Here is a 17,957-nt window from a genome sequence, read left to right as displayed (position 1 = left end):
CCCTTAACCTGGCTGATTCTAAGGGTGTAACTTATAAACAAGAGCTAAGGAAAGTACATATTCCTTGGCATGGATCTGCATGATGGTTTTCAAAGTGGTTATGTAGCATGTGTGTGCTGGAAAGCAACTGACTTCCAACGTTTGGCGAATGCTAGGTACAAGAAAAGGTAGGTTACGTCTCTGGGTGCTGACGTCTGCTATTTCATCTCTAAGGTGCATATTAGTGAGTCTTTCTGGGAGAAGATGACCTATTCCTACATCCTTAGCTCATCAGGGTCCTGCATTCCTCTGCCTGCTGCTCCCTCTTCCCACCGCAAACCCCTGTGTAACCACTTAGACCTGTGAAACTCTTTTTCCATGGAGCATTATGAGGCCAAAGCTCCTATGTAGAACATAGAGGTTAATATTGTGCTTTGCAGAGGAAACAAGTGGCAGCTGCTTGTCTGGGCCTTTGATGAGATTCTGTATTTCCCCCAAAAAATTGAGAGTAAGAATAGACAGACTGTTTGGCCTTTCCTGAGAATGAAACTTTGTCATATCTATAATTAACCCTGTTATTTAAATAGTTCTTCCATGAACATGTTTGAAGATTTCATAGCCCTTGGTTCACTTATTACTTTTCCATTTCGGCTTCCTGTGCTACAGTGATTCCCAGGGGCATGACTAATTTCACTTTTCCATTTGATTGAGAACTTGTTTCTGACTTTGCCTTTGTGTGTTTAGCTATAGCTTGGGCAGTCTGGCTGTTGTTTCATTCCTGCCCAAAATGCACCTGTCAGTCCCCTTATTTTCCTCTAGGAAAAGCTTTCCAGGGAGTTTAGAGAACATCTATGACCAACGCTTTCTTTCAGAAACCTTTTCACCACAATGATGCCAGTCCTGTAGGAATTTCAATGTGTCTGTCAGTTTAATCCTTAACTTCAGCCCGTAGCTGCAGGGCCAGCAGTGCTGGAGCCTTGCATACATCGGCATTGTTCAGTGGTGCTAGCTGGTGTGCTCCCTGGCAGCCCAGATAGGCCCGGGGTGGAGGTGGTGTGGGCACATGGCAGGGCTGGCTCACCTTGGCTCCATAGCAGAGCTTTCTGCCCACACTGGCATGTCATGTACAGCTTGCTGCAAGGGGTTGTGGCTGTGTCAGCTGGGGTCTGGGGAAACATGTTGCTCTGAGCCTTTCTTATTCTCAGAGGATGTTATCTGAGCTTGCTTAGATGCAAGCAAACTTGTAGGAGAGACTTTGGATGCTCTCAGCACTTCAAGATCTGTGGGGTTGGGTAGGGGACTAGTACATTGCACTAGCTCTCGTGGTGGATTTTGCTTGTAGTGTGCTGTATACCCATTCCCCTTTAAGGGGTTCACCCAAAAAAATCCCATGCTTGAAACTCCTCTTATGTATCCCTTGTCATTTTTGTGTTGGTAAGAACTTCCCTGCAGGGCCTGTAGTAATGTTTCCCTTGCTATTTCTCTGGCAGATGCAGAGAGAGTGGATTTTTTTCCCCTAGCTTGCTAAATAACCACCACTTTGCTCCACTGAATCCCTGCACATGCGAGGCCTGGATGGGAAAGGAACTAGTGAAGCTCTTCAGCATCACAGTGAAAAACCAGGGATGAAGGGCATAGTGAAGCTGGAAGCCTACTCTTCTCTCAGGGTGAGATGTAACCTGGACCATTAACAACAAACTAGGTATCTTTAGCACCATTAGCCCTGTCTTTGCCTGGAAGGTAATTATATATATCGAATGCACATGTGTAAGCAGTAAAGTCACTTTCTGTGTGTTCTTCCTGCATCACGTTAATGAGTTAAATGCTTCTAGACATCCTAGTTCCTTGACCTGGTAATTTCTTATGCTCACTTTTGTGCTTGAATGATTGTCATGTCTCCAGGAGCTGTGGCCATGTAGTCACTGCCTTCATGATTTGTAACACAGACTAAACCATGCCACAGATAATAGCTAATAATGCAGTGCTTTGTTTTGTCTCTACGTGTATGCACAGTGCCATTAACATTTACAGTGTGAATGGTGCTCTAAAATGAGATAGAGAAGGGGTCATTGTGGATTGAATCAAATGAGGATTTGTGCTGCTGGGTAATTGAGCTTCTGCAATCTCCTGATTCAGGCATTACTCTTTAAAATAATGTTTCTGTTTTGTAAGTTATGACCAATTCCTGGGCAAGGCAGTGTAACCACAGATCCAAGCATGACTGTTCTAAAACCTGCTCTTCTGTGGTGCTTCACCATAAGGATCTCATAGTGCTGTTGATTGTCACTCATCGATACCACCATCAAATTAAGAGAAGACAAAGAAGACATTGAGTGTAGAATCCTGGCTCCAGCACTAAGGATCATCATCCTAGAAACAAAAGTCAAAGCATAACATCAGGCTAGGAAAGGCCAAAGGGATTCATGAGCATCCCTGTGCTCTAGGCAGGGTCCTGACAGCAGGCTGGTTTTGGGGTCACAGACTTGAACAGGAGAAGGGAGTTTAGCAGTTGGGGCAGGTGTGAGAGCAGAGTATAAACCTTCACAAGGTAGTAAAAATGTAAGGAAGCTGCCACTCAAATAGGGGGAGAGGGAGGCAAGCAACAATCTGGAGAATTGTGCCAAAAATCAACAGAGCTGGGAGAAGTGCCCCACCCTGCAGCAAGCCTTATTTCCAGTGTGGAAGGACCAGCCCAGTTAGCAAAACTGAGGGGCCTGGTGAAGGGTCAAGCATGTATATGTCTTCTCAGTGTCTTAGCTGAAGAGTGGAGGAAAGATTTTATTTTTAACAAGGAATAAAGGCAAACAAACCTCCTAAACTGGCTAAAAGCACAAGCACCAGAAAACTCTCAAGCCCAAGGAGCATTCCTGTGCTTGCTGCACTTGGAAGTTGGGTCTTGGTCTACCTGCTCTGACACCTGCCAGGAAGATGAAAAGAAATGGTGTGATCTCAGATGCAATGCCTGTGGACTTTGCTGCTGTGGTTCCCGCTCTCTTTTCAGTGCTCCTAGATGCCTCCAAGAGGCACGTGCCAGTTGAGTGGCTTGGCAAAGACTGCACTGCAAGTAGCTGGCATGTCCTGGGCGTGTATGAATGGGTGTGACTGCAGAGCAAAAGCAGGAGGCGAAGCCAATTAGCCTAAGATAGACAACAGGCTTGTGGCAGCTATAGTTACAGTAATATGCTCTCTGCAGGGGAGAATAACTGATTGCCCAAGGCACAAACAACAGATTTTGGAGTCGCAGACTTGAACAGGAGAAGGGATTTTAGCAGTTGGGGCTGGAAGGAAATAGATGTGCAGATCATTACTGCAAGTAGGACACACAGACTGACTAATAGCATCTCATATTGATATTTCTGTTCAAAATGAAACCAGCCTCCAAAAACAACTACCAAACCTCTGGTGTCTGTGAAATCCAGGAAGACTTGGTAGCACAAGTGGCTAATGATGAGTACTGCCAAAAAATTTACTGTAGGTTAACAAGTGTAAGCTGGGAGCCAAAGGGGTTTTGTAGATTGGGAGCAGGGACCCTGGTCCTGCTTGTTTTCCACTTCAGAGAGATCTGACCCCTGTGCAGAAGCTCATTCATGTTGCTGCTGTTTAGCAGCATCTATCTTCTTGCCCATCCCTACAAATGTATCTGAAGGCCAGGAGGAGGGACTGCAAGGAGAAAAGTTAGCTGAAGAAGGGAAAAGAGGAATTGAGGAGGTGGAAATTCATGTGTGATTGCTAGAGGCACAACTTGGGAAGGGAAGGTATTGCTCTGCTCTAAGATACATATAGCCAACAATTTTTTTTATAAATACATAAAATTCATGAATGCTCAGTGGAGGGAGCACTCTATCATGTTGAAAGTGTCTCTAAGGCTATTTGCTGCAGCCATTTGGAAATGGTCTATCAAATAATGACATGCCCAGAGCATATTCCTAGGTTGACACGGCTGCACTGGAGAAGGCGAAGCTCTTGGTGTCTACTCTGGAGTTGTATTCACAGCTAACAAAAGGTCCAAGCTCAAGGATCTGATCTCTCAGAATGTTGTCAGTATAATAGGTCAATACATGCCCTTTGGTTCACAACAGGGAATTCATGGAGGTTCATTGCAATGGTCTAATATATTGATCTGAAACTTTTTTAGCCATATACAATGCTTAATCTGTGCCTAGCTAAAAAAAAAAATAATCCTTGAGAGCAAGAAAGATGTGAGTGTGATATATAGTCACATAATAAACAGACCTTGAATATTGCTTGAGGGCTATTCCAAGAAAACTCTTGTGTAGCTCCTGGTTTCTGATGGTCAAGATGCCCACTGTAGTCCCCTAGGGTTCATAGAAATTCATTAGTATGCCCAAGTCTCTGGTGTTTTGAGATCTGATTAGTGGGTGGTTTTCCACCTTCCCTCCTCTATAGCACTGGTTCTTATTTTCACAAGCAGTGGGAATACTGCTGGGACTGGGAGTCAGCTGTCAGAGGGGAGCCTCCAAAATCCCCCATGCAAGATACTTGCAGGATGACAGAGTTTAACATCCCCTGGTACGTGTGCATGGATGCTCATGCTTGGCACAAGCTGCAGCACCGACCTCCCCATGGGTGTCTGTCACTGAGGCTGGATGGAGCCATGAGATGTTGTGAGCTGACACAGTGGCTCAGCACTGCTGCATCGGGCTGAGGATGGTTCCCCACCTCCCGCTCATGCTGTCACTCCTTTATCAGACTGGTCTTACTGAACTGGCAGGCAGCTCTCCTGGAGATGTGGCTTGTTCCTGCCATGTTAGCAAGAACTGTTTCACAGAGGTCCAGTAACCACTGCAGCCAGCACAAGGATTGGGGCAGGAAAATGGAGGTGAGGAGATGCTGCCCTCAGATTAGGGAGCTGATCCAGTTGAAAACTAGGGCTAAAAAAAAACCTAATAAAATTGTTAATTTTTGAACGAGTTTACTTAGTCCAGCTGATGGCATGACTCACCCAGAGGTAATACTGGTGTAAGGGAGGGCTGGGAAGAGCAGTTGTGGCTGGTCTGAGCTGATGCTATTGCAGCATCCTATCTCCTGCTTAGCTGTGGCTGAGGTGGCCTGCACCCCTGTGCATCAACACTAGTGGTTATTTGATCCCAGAGAGAGATAAACTAGTTAGAGGCTGCTGCTGCATTTCCCCCACCCCCCCTCTTTCTCCAGTGCTGGATTAGTTTGCTGCTGACTTTGCTCCCTGAGTGAGTTAGCTGTGGGATGCGGGCTGGTGACCAAGGGAGTGAGAATGTGTTAATGTGTGGTCAAGGACAGGCTCAGGGGTGGGAGCGTGAGACTGCAGAAGGCGCAGCTTTCATCTACTGGAAGTAAGGCTGAGCGTAGTGTTGGAGAGGCACAGAGGAGTGCTTGCTGGAGACTGGCAGGACAAGCTCTGCACCCAAGGGGATTGGTGGGCAGGTTTCTGTTGGTTTAAATGGCAGTATTACTGGACCACTACTGTTGGTCCTATTGGCTTAGCTCACTTGGAGGTGAGACAACTGAGTTGCTTAAAAAAATAAAGCAAGCAGGCAAATACACAGAGATTGCAGAGGAATGCAAGCTATTAGCTACAGGCAGGAGGATGTGGAGTTTTTTGTCTGCTTATTTTTCCCTTTCATGGTATTCTTTCACAGTTTGGATGCACAGTCCTAGGAAAACTGGGCTGGAGGATGTCAATGGCTGTTCATCCCCAGTGCCTGCTGCCCTGCTCTGCTCCCACACTTGGAACTCAAACACGAATGTATCCTAGTGAATGTAGCGTAAGCCAGAAAAAAGGGAGATGAGTCCATGATCTGGTGTATTAATTGCTGCCTGCCTGAGGCCTCGGTTCCAGTCCTGTGGTGTGTGCAGTATTTCATGTGACAGAGCTTTGTAATGCTTTGATTCTGTCCTCATCAGAAAATGACAGTCTGAGCATCATTACTTTCTGTGGTTCTGGAAAAGTGCTGAAAAAAAATTCAGTTTCCAGCCCCAAATATTCTGATCCTCTAAGGCAGTGTCCTATAAATCTACTTACAGGGTTTTTCTGTATTAGCTGTAAGTGCTGGAAAACTCTGTTAATAGGAACGATGGTGATGTAGAAAGATAAAACCAAAGTATGTGCTCCTGTGACTTTGTAGAGTGTAAAATTAAGAAGCATAATCCAAATAATAAAATCTAGTGCTTTTATAGGGCTGTATGCATATGGTGTAAATGACAGCTGATTAAACTTTATATCCTGCCTATGAGATAAGCATGTAATTAGTATTACATCCTTTTTTATAATTAGGAGACCTCATCCAAAAAAATGTGGCTCGCAAACCATATTTGAAGGCAGTGACTCAGCCTGAATTAGGCTGTGGTGTGAAGACTGAGAAAATTGTGCTTTAGACCTGCCAGTGAAAAAAAAAAAAGCGGAGACAAAAGGTTAGGCTGGTATCAGGTTGCTATGCCTGGACCCATCTGCAGGAAAACATAAGTGGATTAACTTTTTAACATCAGGCTTTGGCTGGAACCCGTTCTGTGAGCCCTATGTGAAGCCCAAGCTTTGTGCAAGACCATCAGTCGTCCCCCCCAGTTCTCAAAAACATGTAAAGCTGGCACCAGCTCTGCATCGTGTTTCATGGCTGACTTGACAGGAATGTTGCCCTGTTGCAGTGCTTGATCCAGAACAGCTCCCCGCATTGCATATGAGGGGCGACTGCCCTGTGCCTTCCACACCAGCCTGAATGGCTGAGCTGGGGGAATTCCAGTCATCCAGGGATTATCCACAAATGTGTCTGTTTGTCACAGTCTGGGGTGAGAGGCCGCTGCTGGCTTGTGTGTATGTCTCTGCCCTGGGGGAGGCTGCAGGGTGGCTTGCCTTGGCACTGTCACTTATGGTGAAAATGGATTTTCCCAGATCCATAGGGCTGGCACTGACAATTGTCACTGTTTTATTGCTGATTAGGTGCCATCCACCTTATAGCCGCCAGAGCCAAAACCAGGATGAGGAGCAATTATTTTGTGGGCTGCAGTTTGCTCCTGGAAGCTCCCAGCCGAGGGAAGGAGGTGATGAGGCAGCTGCGGTGCTTAGACCTAATTCCTGGCCTGTTCCTGAAGGCAATGGGCCGTAGGGAGATGCGGCTGGAACTGGGTACAGCTGCACGGTATTACCTTGCCGATCCCACCGCCACTGCTGTGCTGCTGGGGATGCAGGGGTGGACCTGGTGCTGCTGCCCCTTCCTAACCAGCCGGCCCGAGTGATTAACGATTTGTTTCCCAACTCACGCTATTAAACCTGGGGGAATAATCTCCAACACAGATGTTTAACGGGAGGAAAATTGTTAAAAGTTGTCGCCCAGAGGCCCGGGCAGACGCAGCGTTAATGCAGCTGCCACACAACCTGGGGCCCCGGGCCAGGAGGTCCGCGGGGAACGGGGTGTGTGGGGGGGGGAGACACGGGGCCGGGCCGGGCCAGCCTCTCGAGTGGCCCCCTCCTGCCTTCTCATTGCCACCCGTGGCCGCGGGTGCAGGGCCCAGCTCGGCGTGGCCCTGGGCCGGCCGCAGACGCTGGCTGCGCGGCACCGACCCCTACGCAGGCCGCGCCGGGGCCGGGTCGGCCGGCCTTCCCCTCGGGCGCCGCCGGGCCCGCCCACCCCGCCCTGCCTTCAAAGGCGCCGCGGCTGATTGGCTCAGCGGGCCGCGGGGGCGGGGCGAGGCAGCGGTTAGGGGGCGTCCATTGGCTGGGGCTGCGCGCAGGGGGCGTGTCGTGGCGGCGCGGGCGGGTGGGCAGCGCGCGGGCCCTGCCCGGGCGGCGGCCCCAGAGCGGCGGCAGCTCAGCCCCTGCGCCTCAGCGCTCCCGCCGGCCCCGCTCCGCTCCGCGCGGCCCGGCCGCTCCCGGGGCGCGGCGGCCCCAGCTTCCCCGAAAGGCGGGAGCGGGCTTCGCCTTGAAAAAGCCTTTAATTGTTAATTTTACATTTTTTTTTATTTTGTGTGTGTGTGCGGTGATCGGCGCGCGGGCATCATGGGGCTGCCAGCTCTGGAGTTCAGTGAGTGCTGCCTGGACAGCCCCCAGTTCCGGGAGCGGCTCCGCTCCCACGAGGCCGAGCTGGAGAAGACCAACAAGTTCATCAAGGAGCTCATCAAGGATGGGAAGTCGCTCGTCGCCGCCCTCAGGAGTAAGTGAGGGGCCGGGGGCGGCCCCGCGCCCCCCGCCCGGCCCCCCGCCCCGCCGCGGTCCTGCCGCCCGCGGGCCCGCCTGGCCCAGCGCTGCTCGGCCTGGGCCGTGGACGCCCGGTCCATCCGGCCGCCTGCTCCTATCCTTGTCCCGCAGCCCTTAGTGGGCTTTCTGGTCCGTCAGGGCTTGCCTCGTCGTGGTCCATTAGGACATGCCTAGTCCTAGTCCCTGGTCTGTCAGGACTGCCTGGTCCTGGTCCATCAGGATGCATAGTCCATCGGTACGGTCCTGGTCCACCACGTCCCAGTCCATGGCCCTCAGGAGTTGTGTTTTTTGGGGGTGGTTTGGCTGGGGTGACGGGTGGGTGCTGTGCCCCACGGATTGTCCTCTCTCCCTTCTGTGTTCAGGGTGGCCCCGTGCCCCCTTCCTGGGCTTGCATCACTGGTGCTAGCTCTTCTGTCCCCAGCACGTGTGGGGAAGTGGACATGGGTGGTGTGTGACAGAGCTGCAGGCTGGGAGCAAGGCTGCAAAATGCCTGTTTGTGGTGGGGGCTGCACAGGAGGGTGATGCGGTGATGGCAGGCTGCAGCTCTGGGGCCAGGGACGCCTTTGCCCTCTGCTGGCAGCGTCCTGATCCCGCCTCGTGTCCACGCTGGGCTGGCTCCTGTCCCCATGGCTGGGGCTTGGGGATACCTCTGCATGGCCACCCGCTGCCACAGTTGGGTCGGTTGTGCCCTTGGGGTGCTGTGGTGGGTGGGTGGGCTGCTCTCCAAGCAACAGCTGTTTCTGCTGTTTCTCCCACAGGATCATTCGGGATTTTTTCTTTTTTTGAGTTTCTTTGGTCCACATCACAGATTGCTTCCCCAGACAGTAAATTTCCTGTAAGTTGTCACCTTGCTGAGTTTGCCCTGCCCTGCTCCAGTTTGGTGCCGTGGGGCAGTGGGGTGGGAGAGGGGCATAGCCATGCACACCCACGCCGTGCACACCCACCCCCCACCCCCACCCCCCCGCTGGCATTGCCTGTGATGCACCAGCCTGGTCTCAGGGATGTGGTAGGCTTATTTTGGGAGCTGAGGTGTAGCAGTGTCACCCCCGGGGTGTGCAGGCAGGTGATGCTTTGGCCAAGCTCACCACCCTGTCCCATCCTGTGAGGGCCAGGCCACAGCTGTGGGGCTGATTCCTGCTCCATCCCCTTCAGGTCTCACACCGAGCCCCACAGGTGCAGTTCCCCCGTGCTGGAGTAGCAGCCAGTAACATCTGGATTACAGGGACCCCCATTGTACCAATTCTTAGCATTTTGGGTTAAAAACCTGACCAAACCTGACGGTTGTTGGTGCTTTTACGGTTCTGCAGGTCTGAGCTGCCTTCTGCTGTGGTGTGTTTGCCTGTCAAGCAGAAGGCAGCCTGTTCCTGGCCCTGCCTGGAGCATTCCTTTTACTGTAGAACAAATCCTACAGCATTGTTCTTTATTGAAAATAAATTTTAGGAATGAACTAGTGGGTCCCAAGGGTGTTCATTGCTGGGCTTAGTCAGTGAGCACTTTTAGTGGGTCGCTGGGCAGGTGCTGTCTGAGGGGCCAGCTGTGCCTTCTCCCTGATCACTTTGTGTGGCAGGTATTTTTGGGTGTGCTGAACTGTTGTGTGCTCACAGCTGCTATCGGGATCCTATCCCGTTGGCCGTGGCCGTGCTGCACAGCCCCCACACTCCAGGCTGCTCGCGCTGGGGCAGGAAGAACGCTTGCCAGCCTCCGGAGATAAGGATGTTTTTATGGCTGGATTGTTTTGCAGCCTTTATTGAATGCGTTCCTGGATTAGACCTTAATTCCCATGCAGGGATGCGGGTGTGTTCCACTGATGCCCAGGCTGTGGTCAGTAGGGGCATGAATAATGACAATTTTCCTGGAGCATTAATTAATGCCTGAGTACCAGCACTGCCTAGCCTCATGGCCACATCCCATGCACATGTGGCTGCGGGCACAGTGACACGCTCATCACAGGGCTGATCTGCAGGGCACTTCGGGGGAAGGTTTGGAGGTGCGTGGGGCAGGGTGCTGCCTGGGGTGGGGTGGGGGGCTGGGGCTGAGCTTCCCCTCCCTGGCTGTGATGCTCAGCTGCTCTGTGCATCTTCCCACTGTAAGACTGACTTCACCAGCTGTACGGCTGCTGCTGGGCTGTGATGCCTCTGACTTGTCCCGCAGAGACCTGGTGCAGGACAGGATCCAGCTCAGTTATTTCCACAGGCGTTACCCTTGGTGTATAATGGGTCTGAGCTCTGGCTGTGTTGTGTGGGCTGTTACAGACCCTCCAGGTGCCTGGTAGCGCAGATGAAGATGCTCCAGGGGAGGAGAGCAGCTGTGCTGCCTCTTGCTGGGTGTTGTTCCTGATTCACTACCACAGTTGTTTAGGACAGCACTGTTGTGAGCTGGTGCAGATGGTACCTGGTGGCCATTCCTCGCTTCTAATTCCCCAGCTTTTATTTTGGTTTGGTGTCTCCAAGCAGTTTGTTTCCCCATGGCTGGGCAGGGCAGCCTTATCTTGCTATTGCCATTGCTTCCACATATGTTCCTCAGCCATCATGGAGGGCATGTGGATGCTGGGCTGGGCAGGTCCAGGGAGCAGCAAACCCCTGGCTTGGGACATGCTGCCTCGGGAGCAGGGGGCTGAGAGGGCATCTTGGCTCGTGGCCAGCAAGGCAGCCTGCAACTGGAGTTACTTGAAGTCTTGGCAACATCCTCTCTCATTTTCCTTCCTCTTGCATTTTCTGCTGAATGTTTCACATCCTCTTTAAGACAGGCGTGAGGGGATGTAACTCTTTGTGTATTGGTGAGGGGGCAGCTTGGACAGGACTGTGGTGCAATTATGTGGTGGGGAGGAAGGTGCAGGAGGGAGAAAGACCCTTCTGCAGCTCTGGACAGAATTGCTCTCCTGTTCCCTGCTGCCCTGCCTGGCCCTTTGCAGCCCCTGCACCACCAACCCTGGCATGGCAGGAACAGTGTGAAGGGACGGTGGGGCTGGAGTAAAGGCACATGAGAAAGTCTCTCTTTGGATTTGGTGATGGAGCTGTTCTGCAGCTACCCTGCTTTTGCCCTCGGTGAAGGTATGGAGAGAAATGGGGCTGATTCATGGTGCTTTCTGCTCCGTTTAAAAAAGAGAATAATTTCAGAAGGTTGAAAATAATCCTTATTTGCTGGAGGGTCTTGCTAAATATGCTCTGATGCTGAGGGCACCTCTGGAGTGTGTATATATATACATATATACATAAAAAATACTGTTAGGGTGGTTTTTTTCCCCTCCAGTGAGTATGTGTGCCTGTTTCTATTGTCTCCCTTTGCTGCTTGGCTGGTGTTAGGAGTGACCTGGTTTTCAGCAAAACGTGTCCCTCTTCCTCCCTTATACACCATACATAAATTATTCAGAAATTTTTGCAAATGCAAAGACATAAATAATGAACTTGAAGCTTGGATGCTGTGAAACTTGTTCTCCAGTGCAGGAGCTGTGGTGACCATTGGTAACAGGTACCATCAGCATTTTGCCCCTTTGTGTATCCCCTGTGCCTGCGACAGGGCAGGAGGGAGCTGTGTCCTGGCCAGCAGCTCATCTTGGTACAGTGGCTGCTTGTGGTGCCGGCATCACCTCCAGCCCCTCTGCCTTGATGGAGGGGGTATCAAGCCCAATTGCCCAGGTGGTGATGCAAAGATGCTTTTCAGCTTGCTTTGGAAAATGAGCAGCATATGTAATGATGGAGGATGTGGGGGTGCAGGTGGCTGGCAGCCATCACCTCCCCCGCTGCGGAGTCTGAGCATGGGTACCCTCTCCCACCTCCTCTTCCTCTGCCTCCTCCCCATGGCCCCCAGGTCTCCCTGTACTGACAGGCGCTGTGTCCTGGTGGTGATTGGGCCGCAGGGGGCTGCGGGCTGTGGTCATCTTTGGGTGCTGGGGCTGCTGTCTGGTGCCCTGCCACGTTTCTGCTGTTGGTTTTTTTTTTGCTTCTTCCTCCAGCTCCCAAGCACTAATTTGAAGCCACTGAACTAGTCCATGCCTCAGCTGCTGCTGTGCTCACTCACAGGCTGCAATTTGTGTGGCAGGGCCGGGCTGGAGCCAGTGGGGGCTCTGCAAACCCCCTTCCCACGAGGGGCGCGAGGGCTGTGCTGTGCTGTGTCCGGGTCTCACATGGGAAGGGTGGAGGTGCCCGTGCTCCTGAAAGGCACAGTTGGGCTGGTTTGGGGTTTTGGGTCGTTTTTCCTTTGGCTGTTCTTCGTCTGGGTCACTGCAGAGCTGCAGCTGGGTGACACGGAGGGGCGGGACAAAAGGGGGACTTGGGGAAAGGGCGATGCTGGGGTGGACCTGGGCCCTGCAGCAGCTGGGAGTTCGTTCAGCCCTGCTAGCTTCCTGGGGCAGATGCTGCAGCACTGTTCTGCAGGTCTCATGCTGGCTCTGCCCTATGCTGGTGTGTGCTGTACTGGCTGTGGTGAGCGCTGGGGCTTGTCCCCCAGCTGGGGTTTCCAGCTGCACAGCCCTGGTGTGTGCAGTGTGGAAGCACACTCTGCATGAGCCTGTCAGAGAAATGCAGTCACCCTTAGGTCCGTGCATGCTGTGTGTGATTTTAATGTGCTGCCCAGGGGGACAATCTGCATTTGCCCGCATAGTGCCAGTGGCCTGTGCTGCCACCATGGGTGATGCCAGGAGGGCTTTTGGTGCAGCTGTGGGGTTTTTTCCCAGGATACATCCAGCACTGTGGTTGCTGTGGAACTTAAAAAACAAAGTGTTTTTTTGCGGTGCTGTGTGTTGGGCTCTGCCCATGGACCATACACTCAGGGATGCACTTGCACATGGATTTTACTTTGTGTCTCAGCAGCGTCTTGCTGAAACCTTTGAGAAGTGTCTGTGCCCATGACTGTGGTGTGGCAGTGCCATGGCTGGAGCTGGTGTGACTTTGCAGATCGTCTGGAAGTGAAAGTGAAACTTTTGTCTGGTGCTTAACCTCAGCAGTTAATTCCCTTTTGATACAAACAAGGCTTAGGCTGGCAGTAAGGAAGTGTTTCAGACTCTGGCCAATACCTTTGGTTGCCTTCTGCCCCAGCAGGCTTTGCTACCATTGCTGCCTGTCTCTGCCCACTCTGCAGTTTGGCACACTCGGTCCTGCTTGGGCAGGCACCCCAACTAGAGCAAGCCTGGGTGAGGCTCTGGCTGGGGTGGCTATAGCTGCCCAGCTCAGGTGGGTAGATAGGTAATGTGGTGCTGTGCACTTGAAATGTTCTTGTTTGCCTCTCCAGGGTGCAAGCCCTCTGGTGTGTTGCAGGAAGAGCCGCATCTTGGGCTGCTTCGTAACCTGTTGCTGTCTGGGGTGATGGGTCTTTATAGCCCCAGTGTCGCAGGTGCCCACCAGTGGTGGGGAGGAGGAACCTGAAGCTCTTGGATTATTTTCATCCTTTTGCCTTTCTGGTCCCTGAAGAAAATAGTAACAGACCAAACCTTTCCATCACCCATGCACAGAGGAGTGGATGGACTGAGATCTAGAGGTTTAGGTCTGGCCTTTCCAGGAACGGTCCCTATTTTTGCAGGTGCAGATGTTAATGGTTTGGAGTGCTCCTGGCTAGGAGACAGCTGTAATTCTGCAGTCTTGGGTTTGGAGGAAAAGGAACATTGTGCTTTCTGGAGGGTGCAAAAATGAATATAGGCCTCTGTTGGGCTGCTGTGGCTGCTTGCATTTGGTTCTGCTCTGGTTGTGCCATGAGAAATGGTATTTTGCTGCTGCCATCAGGCACTCAGTGCTGGCCACCTATGAGCAGTGATGGTGTGCAAGGGCTACCAAGGTGAGTCACGCTGTGCTTGCTGCATAGCCCGTTTGGCATTTTCCAGGTGCTGAGAGAAAATGCTGCCTCCTGGCAGGGAGGATTTCCTGGGGCAGCACTGCATCTGTGTGGGCAAAACCCCCGGTCCCTTCCTAGGCAGTGGGAGTCAGCTTTGCCCAAGGAGCTTGCTCAGTGCTCAGAGGGGTGGGGGCGTCTCTGCCAGCACTGAGCTCAGCAGCAGTGGGGCAGGGCGGCTGCCATGGGCTCTCCACCTTGGCCAGGTGAGCAAGCCACAGGGCCAATCTGGGGGGAAAGCACGTGGTTTTGGGGTTTCGTTGCTAAGAAGAGTTGCTTCTGATTTTTTCCCTCTTTTTGCACACAGCAAAGGTGTAACGTGGCTTCCCTGTGTCAGTATGTATTCCCCCCCCCCCCCCCCGCCCCGTTCCTTTTGGAGGGCAGTAGGAAATGTTTGGTGTGGGGAATACTTTGTGCTGCAGAACAGGTACTTGGTTACAACTCAGCCAGTCCTATGCCAGCAGTGCCAAAGGCAAAGAGGGCTTCTTCCTCCTTTGCATGACCTGTGTGGCTTGTGCAGTCACATATTTAATAGCTTGCCTGGCATTTATTCAAATGAGGCCTAGTACAAGTGATAATACTTTGCTTTATTTTCAGCACAAGTTGAAAGCTCCTCTTCATCCTCTCCAGTGGAAATTAGCAATGGGAATGTATTTCTGCTTGGAAGATACTCTTTATTGCTGATGGTTGGTCCCTGCCATTAGTCCTGGGAGGATTGCTTTGCAGTAGCAGTGGCTCCAGGGGACTGCATGCTTATCCTGTCTGGCTCAGCCTGATTGTAAGAAGGAAAACTCACCCTGCCTGCCAGGGTGTTGCAGCTGCATGTCCTGCCCGTGGTCATGGTCTGCGTGGGAGGTTCCTTCTGATATCCCCAGGAATCATTCATCCATCTCCCTGGGGGTCTCCTGGGGCCGCCTGTGGACCCCTTCCTCCCCCAGCAGCCAGGACCGTTTGGGGACTGATGGTGAGAGCCAGCTCCTGAGTGGGGTGGGCTCCTCGAGTCCAGTGCTAGCCACTGAGCTGGTGTTGTGAGCTGCTGACTTGGGCTGTAGCTGTATCTAGCCTCTTGGCAGTGCCGGAGAGGAAAGCTGATGAGCAGAAGGGTTTGGGCATGCAGGAGAGTGTGGGTTCATGATTAAGTCTGTTAAATTATGCTGGCAGAAGGCTCATTAACAGGGCTTGGGGATCTTTTTAATTAGAATCATGCCACAGAGCATGTCCTGATACACCAGTGTGATGGTGATGTCTGGAGAAGCAGCTGGCCCTGTGTGTGCTGCTGCGTAGACATGGCACCAGCACTTGACTAGGTGTCTGATGTTGGAATAAATTCAACCCTTTTGGGTTGATGGGGGATGAACTGGGGAATAAACAGCAGCCTTGAGAGGCAGGGTCTAAGGCTTGACTGTGCTGCTGAAGCTGGTGTAGCTGGGACGTGCATGCCTCTGTCCGGGGAGGAAAATCTGAGCAAGAAGTGGATGGACCTGGAGAGGGGGATGTGGAGGGGCAGGGTGGGATGTCCCAGTGTTCCTGTAGCACCAGGAGCCGAGTACCTGCGGGATCCTGCTCATACTTCCAGCATGGAATAGATTTGCCTGGTTTGGGTCAAGAGGCCTTTTTTCCAAGGCTGCAGATGTGCCAGCACAGCCTCATCTGGTGTCCACATTTCCTCCTGTAATCCCACCGTGCCAAGTGGTGCATGCAGTGTGCACAGTATTACCTGCATGCCTGGGGTCCAGGCTGGGATGGTGGGCTGTTTTGATTTCCTCTTTTTTTTTTTTCTTTGTGGGTGGCAATGATGTTGAAAATGTGTGAGGAAACGCTGTTCCCATGGTTGCTGGAAGGAGGGTGGGAGGTGGTGCTGCCGGGGCTCTGCCACATGTCTCTGTGCTTTCTGCAGGTTGGCATTTGTGGTGAGTCCATGGCTGATCCCAGCTGGGGAGGAGCCTGCAGCTGGACGGGATGGGGTGAGTGGGGTTGGCTCTTGTGGTGCTGCCAGCTCTGTCCCTGGCTGGCAGAGGGGGGCTGCTGACCCTTCTGCTCTCACCCCATCCCGTAGGCACCCTGAAATTGTTCTGTGCTTCTCCCTGAAACCCAGGGAGCAATGCCATGGCCAGAGCAGCATCTGTGCACAAAATGGGGCAGGGTCCTTGGGGGTTTGCATCCCTCCACCTGAGCAAAGAGGTTTCAGAAACCCCTGCCCTGTCTGAGGAGGGCAGCAATGGTGGTGTGGTGAGGCAAACCCTGCCAGTGCTGCAGTGATTCTGGTTTGGGGCGTTTTGAGTAGCCCTTCCACACTGTTCAGCAGTGGGGCAGCAGAAGGATGGGTTTTGCTGGGTATCTGTTCCTGTGCTTGGATTTTTTTGATCCATCTCTTAAGCAGACCTGAAGGAGCCGGGTTCGCATGTGGCATGATGAGTAGCTATAGCGTGACCGTGGTAGGCAGGGAAGGGAGGCAAAGTGAGGGGGAGCTCGTACCAAAACCTGCACAGCTTGTTCGCTTCTCAGCTGCTCGGTGTGAATCATCCCTCCCTCCTCCAACAGGCACATGAGCGGCTGTCACTGTGGCCAGCAGAGCCGAGGCTGCTTTCCCTGTTTCCTGGCATGCTCCCCTCCATGTCCCGCACCAAAGGTGCTTCCACCTGGTCCTCTTCATTGCACCATGCAAGCGCCTGGTGGCCCTGGGCCTGATGAGGGTTGCACGCTTCTGATGAGGTGTGTTCGTTAGGGCATCACCCTATCTCTTAATAGCAAGGCTGGTCTCAAGCATGGCTTGGAGGAACTGGGAATTGCACTCCTCTGCCTCCACTCCTGCCTGCCAATGGGAGCCTGAGGGTCACTGCACTTCTGGCATGCTGGATGTGTGCTGGGAAGGGAGGGACTGTGGCTGTGGAATGCTCTGTGGAGTGGGGATCACAGTGTAGAGGGAGAAGGGGATGTCTCTGCAGTGATGCCAAGCTGTTTTCTAGCTGAAGTTTGTGGGAAGTGCACCAGCCTCCAGACCATCTGGCTTCCGCACATGGAGCAACGGGCACAGCCGTGTGGTGCGGGGGCTGGTGCTGCCAGTGCCAGAGCAGGGGCGAGGGGCCAGCAAAGGGCCCAGGTGCTGCTTCCTGGCGCTTCCCTGTGGTTTAGACCCACAGCCAGGGTGAAGAGCTCCCCGTGGCACCCCATCACCAGGGGCAGGCAGGGGTATTGCTGTGGCACAGCATTTGCTTGGGCAGCCATCGGAACATGCTTTCTGCCCCACTCTTTTTTTTTTTTTTAATTCCCAAAAGTCAAAAATGCCCCTTTTGTTCTAGGTTAAAGTGTAAAAGAATCTACTTCAAAAAGATATAGATTTTTTTATCTACAGCCAAGCTGTAAATAGCTTATAAAATAAGAGCTTTCTTTTTCTCTGGGGTTTGCCCAGCTCCCCAGCAGGTGGTTGTGCCATGCAGCCTGTCCTGCAGTGGGGCCAGCAGAGCAACAGGCCCAGTACCCACAGCACAGCCTTCAGAAGGTTCACACTACGTGTAATGATGTGCTTGAGGATGTTATTGCAACCTGTGTTTAGTTGCCATTATCCTGGTGCACTGGATATGCTGCATACAGTGTGCATGCACATGCATATGTGCACACCCACGTGCTTTTTTCTTTTTAGCAGCTTCTAATCCTGCATTGGTATCTTAATGAGGGAAACGTAAAGGATTCTCTGCATGGGCCAAGTGACCTGTAAAATAAGCTGGTGTGTGACTTTTTAATAATACTGCCTGGTAGACTGTCACTTTGCTGGTTTGTGGGTTGTTTTTTTTTTATTTTTCTTTTTCTATCTGAAACAGCATCTGTCCAGAATGATGCCCTTGCCAAGTGCTGGTTGCTTAGCAATGTTTTACAAAAAAACCCAAACCCATTGCAGAGCAGAATGCTTGGGTGGCTTTTGCCTGCTTTCCCCTGAGTGGCTGGGGCAGCAGCACCTATACCTTGCTCTTGCAGG

General features: G+C 52.2%; 1 protein-coding gene across 9 annotated transcripts in view; it reads left to right on the top strand.

The window, feature by feature from the left end:
• The window catches only part of ARHGAP26 (Rho GTPase activating protein 26), a 211,390-nt gene that overhangs the window by 39,142 nt on the left and 154,291 nt on the right, over positions 1–17,957 (top strand). For 3 of the 9 annotated variants that reach the window (XR_008823362.1, XM_056348077.1, XM_056348078.1), the window contains exon 1: positions 7,765–8,120. The exons of 2 other annotated variants lie outside the window; for them this stretch is intronic. Coding sequence is in view for 6 of the 7 variants with exons in the window: in XM_056348077.1 (XP_056204052.1) it covers positions 7,967–8,120 (154 nt within the window). In the remaining variant the exon portion in view is untranslated. Of the gene's footprint in view, positions 1–7,736; positions 8,121–11,156; positions 11,215–17,957 lie in introns of those variants that run through there. 4 more of the 9 variants (XM_056348076.1, XM_056348074.1, XM_056348072.1 and 1 more) reach the window with 3 other exon arrangements.

The sequence above is a fragment of the Falco biarmicus genome, chromosome 8 (assembly GCF_023638135.1).
Source record: "Falco biarmicus isolate bFalBia1 chromosome 8, bFalBia1.pri, whole genome shotgun sequence".
Taxonomy (NCBI): Eukaryota; Metazoa; Chordata; class Aves; order Falconiformes; family Falconidae; genus Falco; species Falco biarmicus.
The sequence above is the reverse complement of the archived record's forward strand: the minus strand, read 5'-3'. Positions and strand labels throughout refer to the sequence as shown.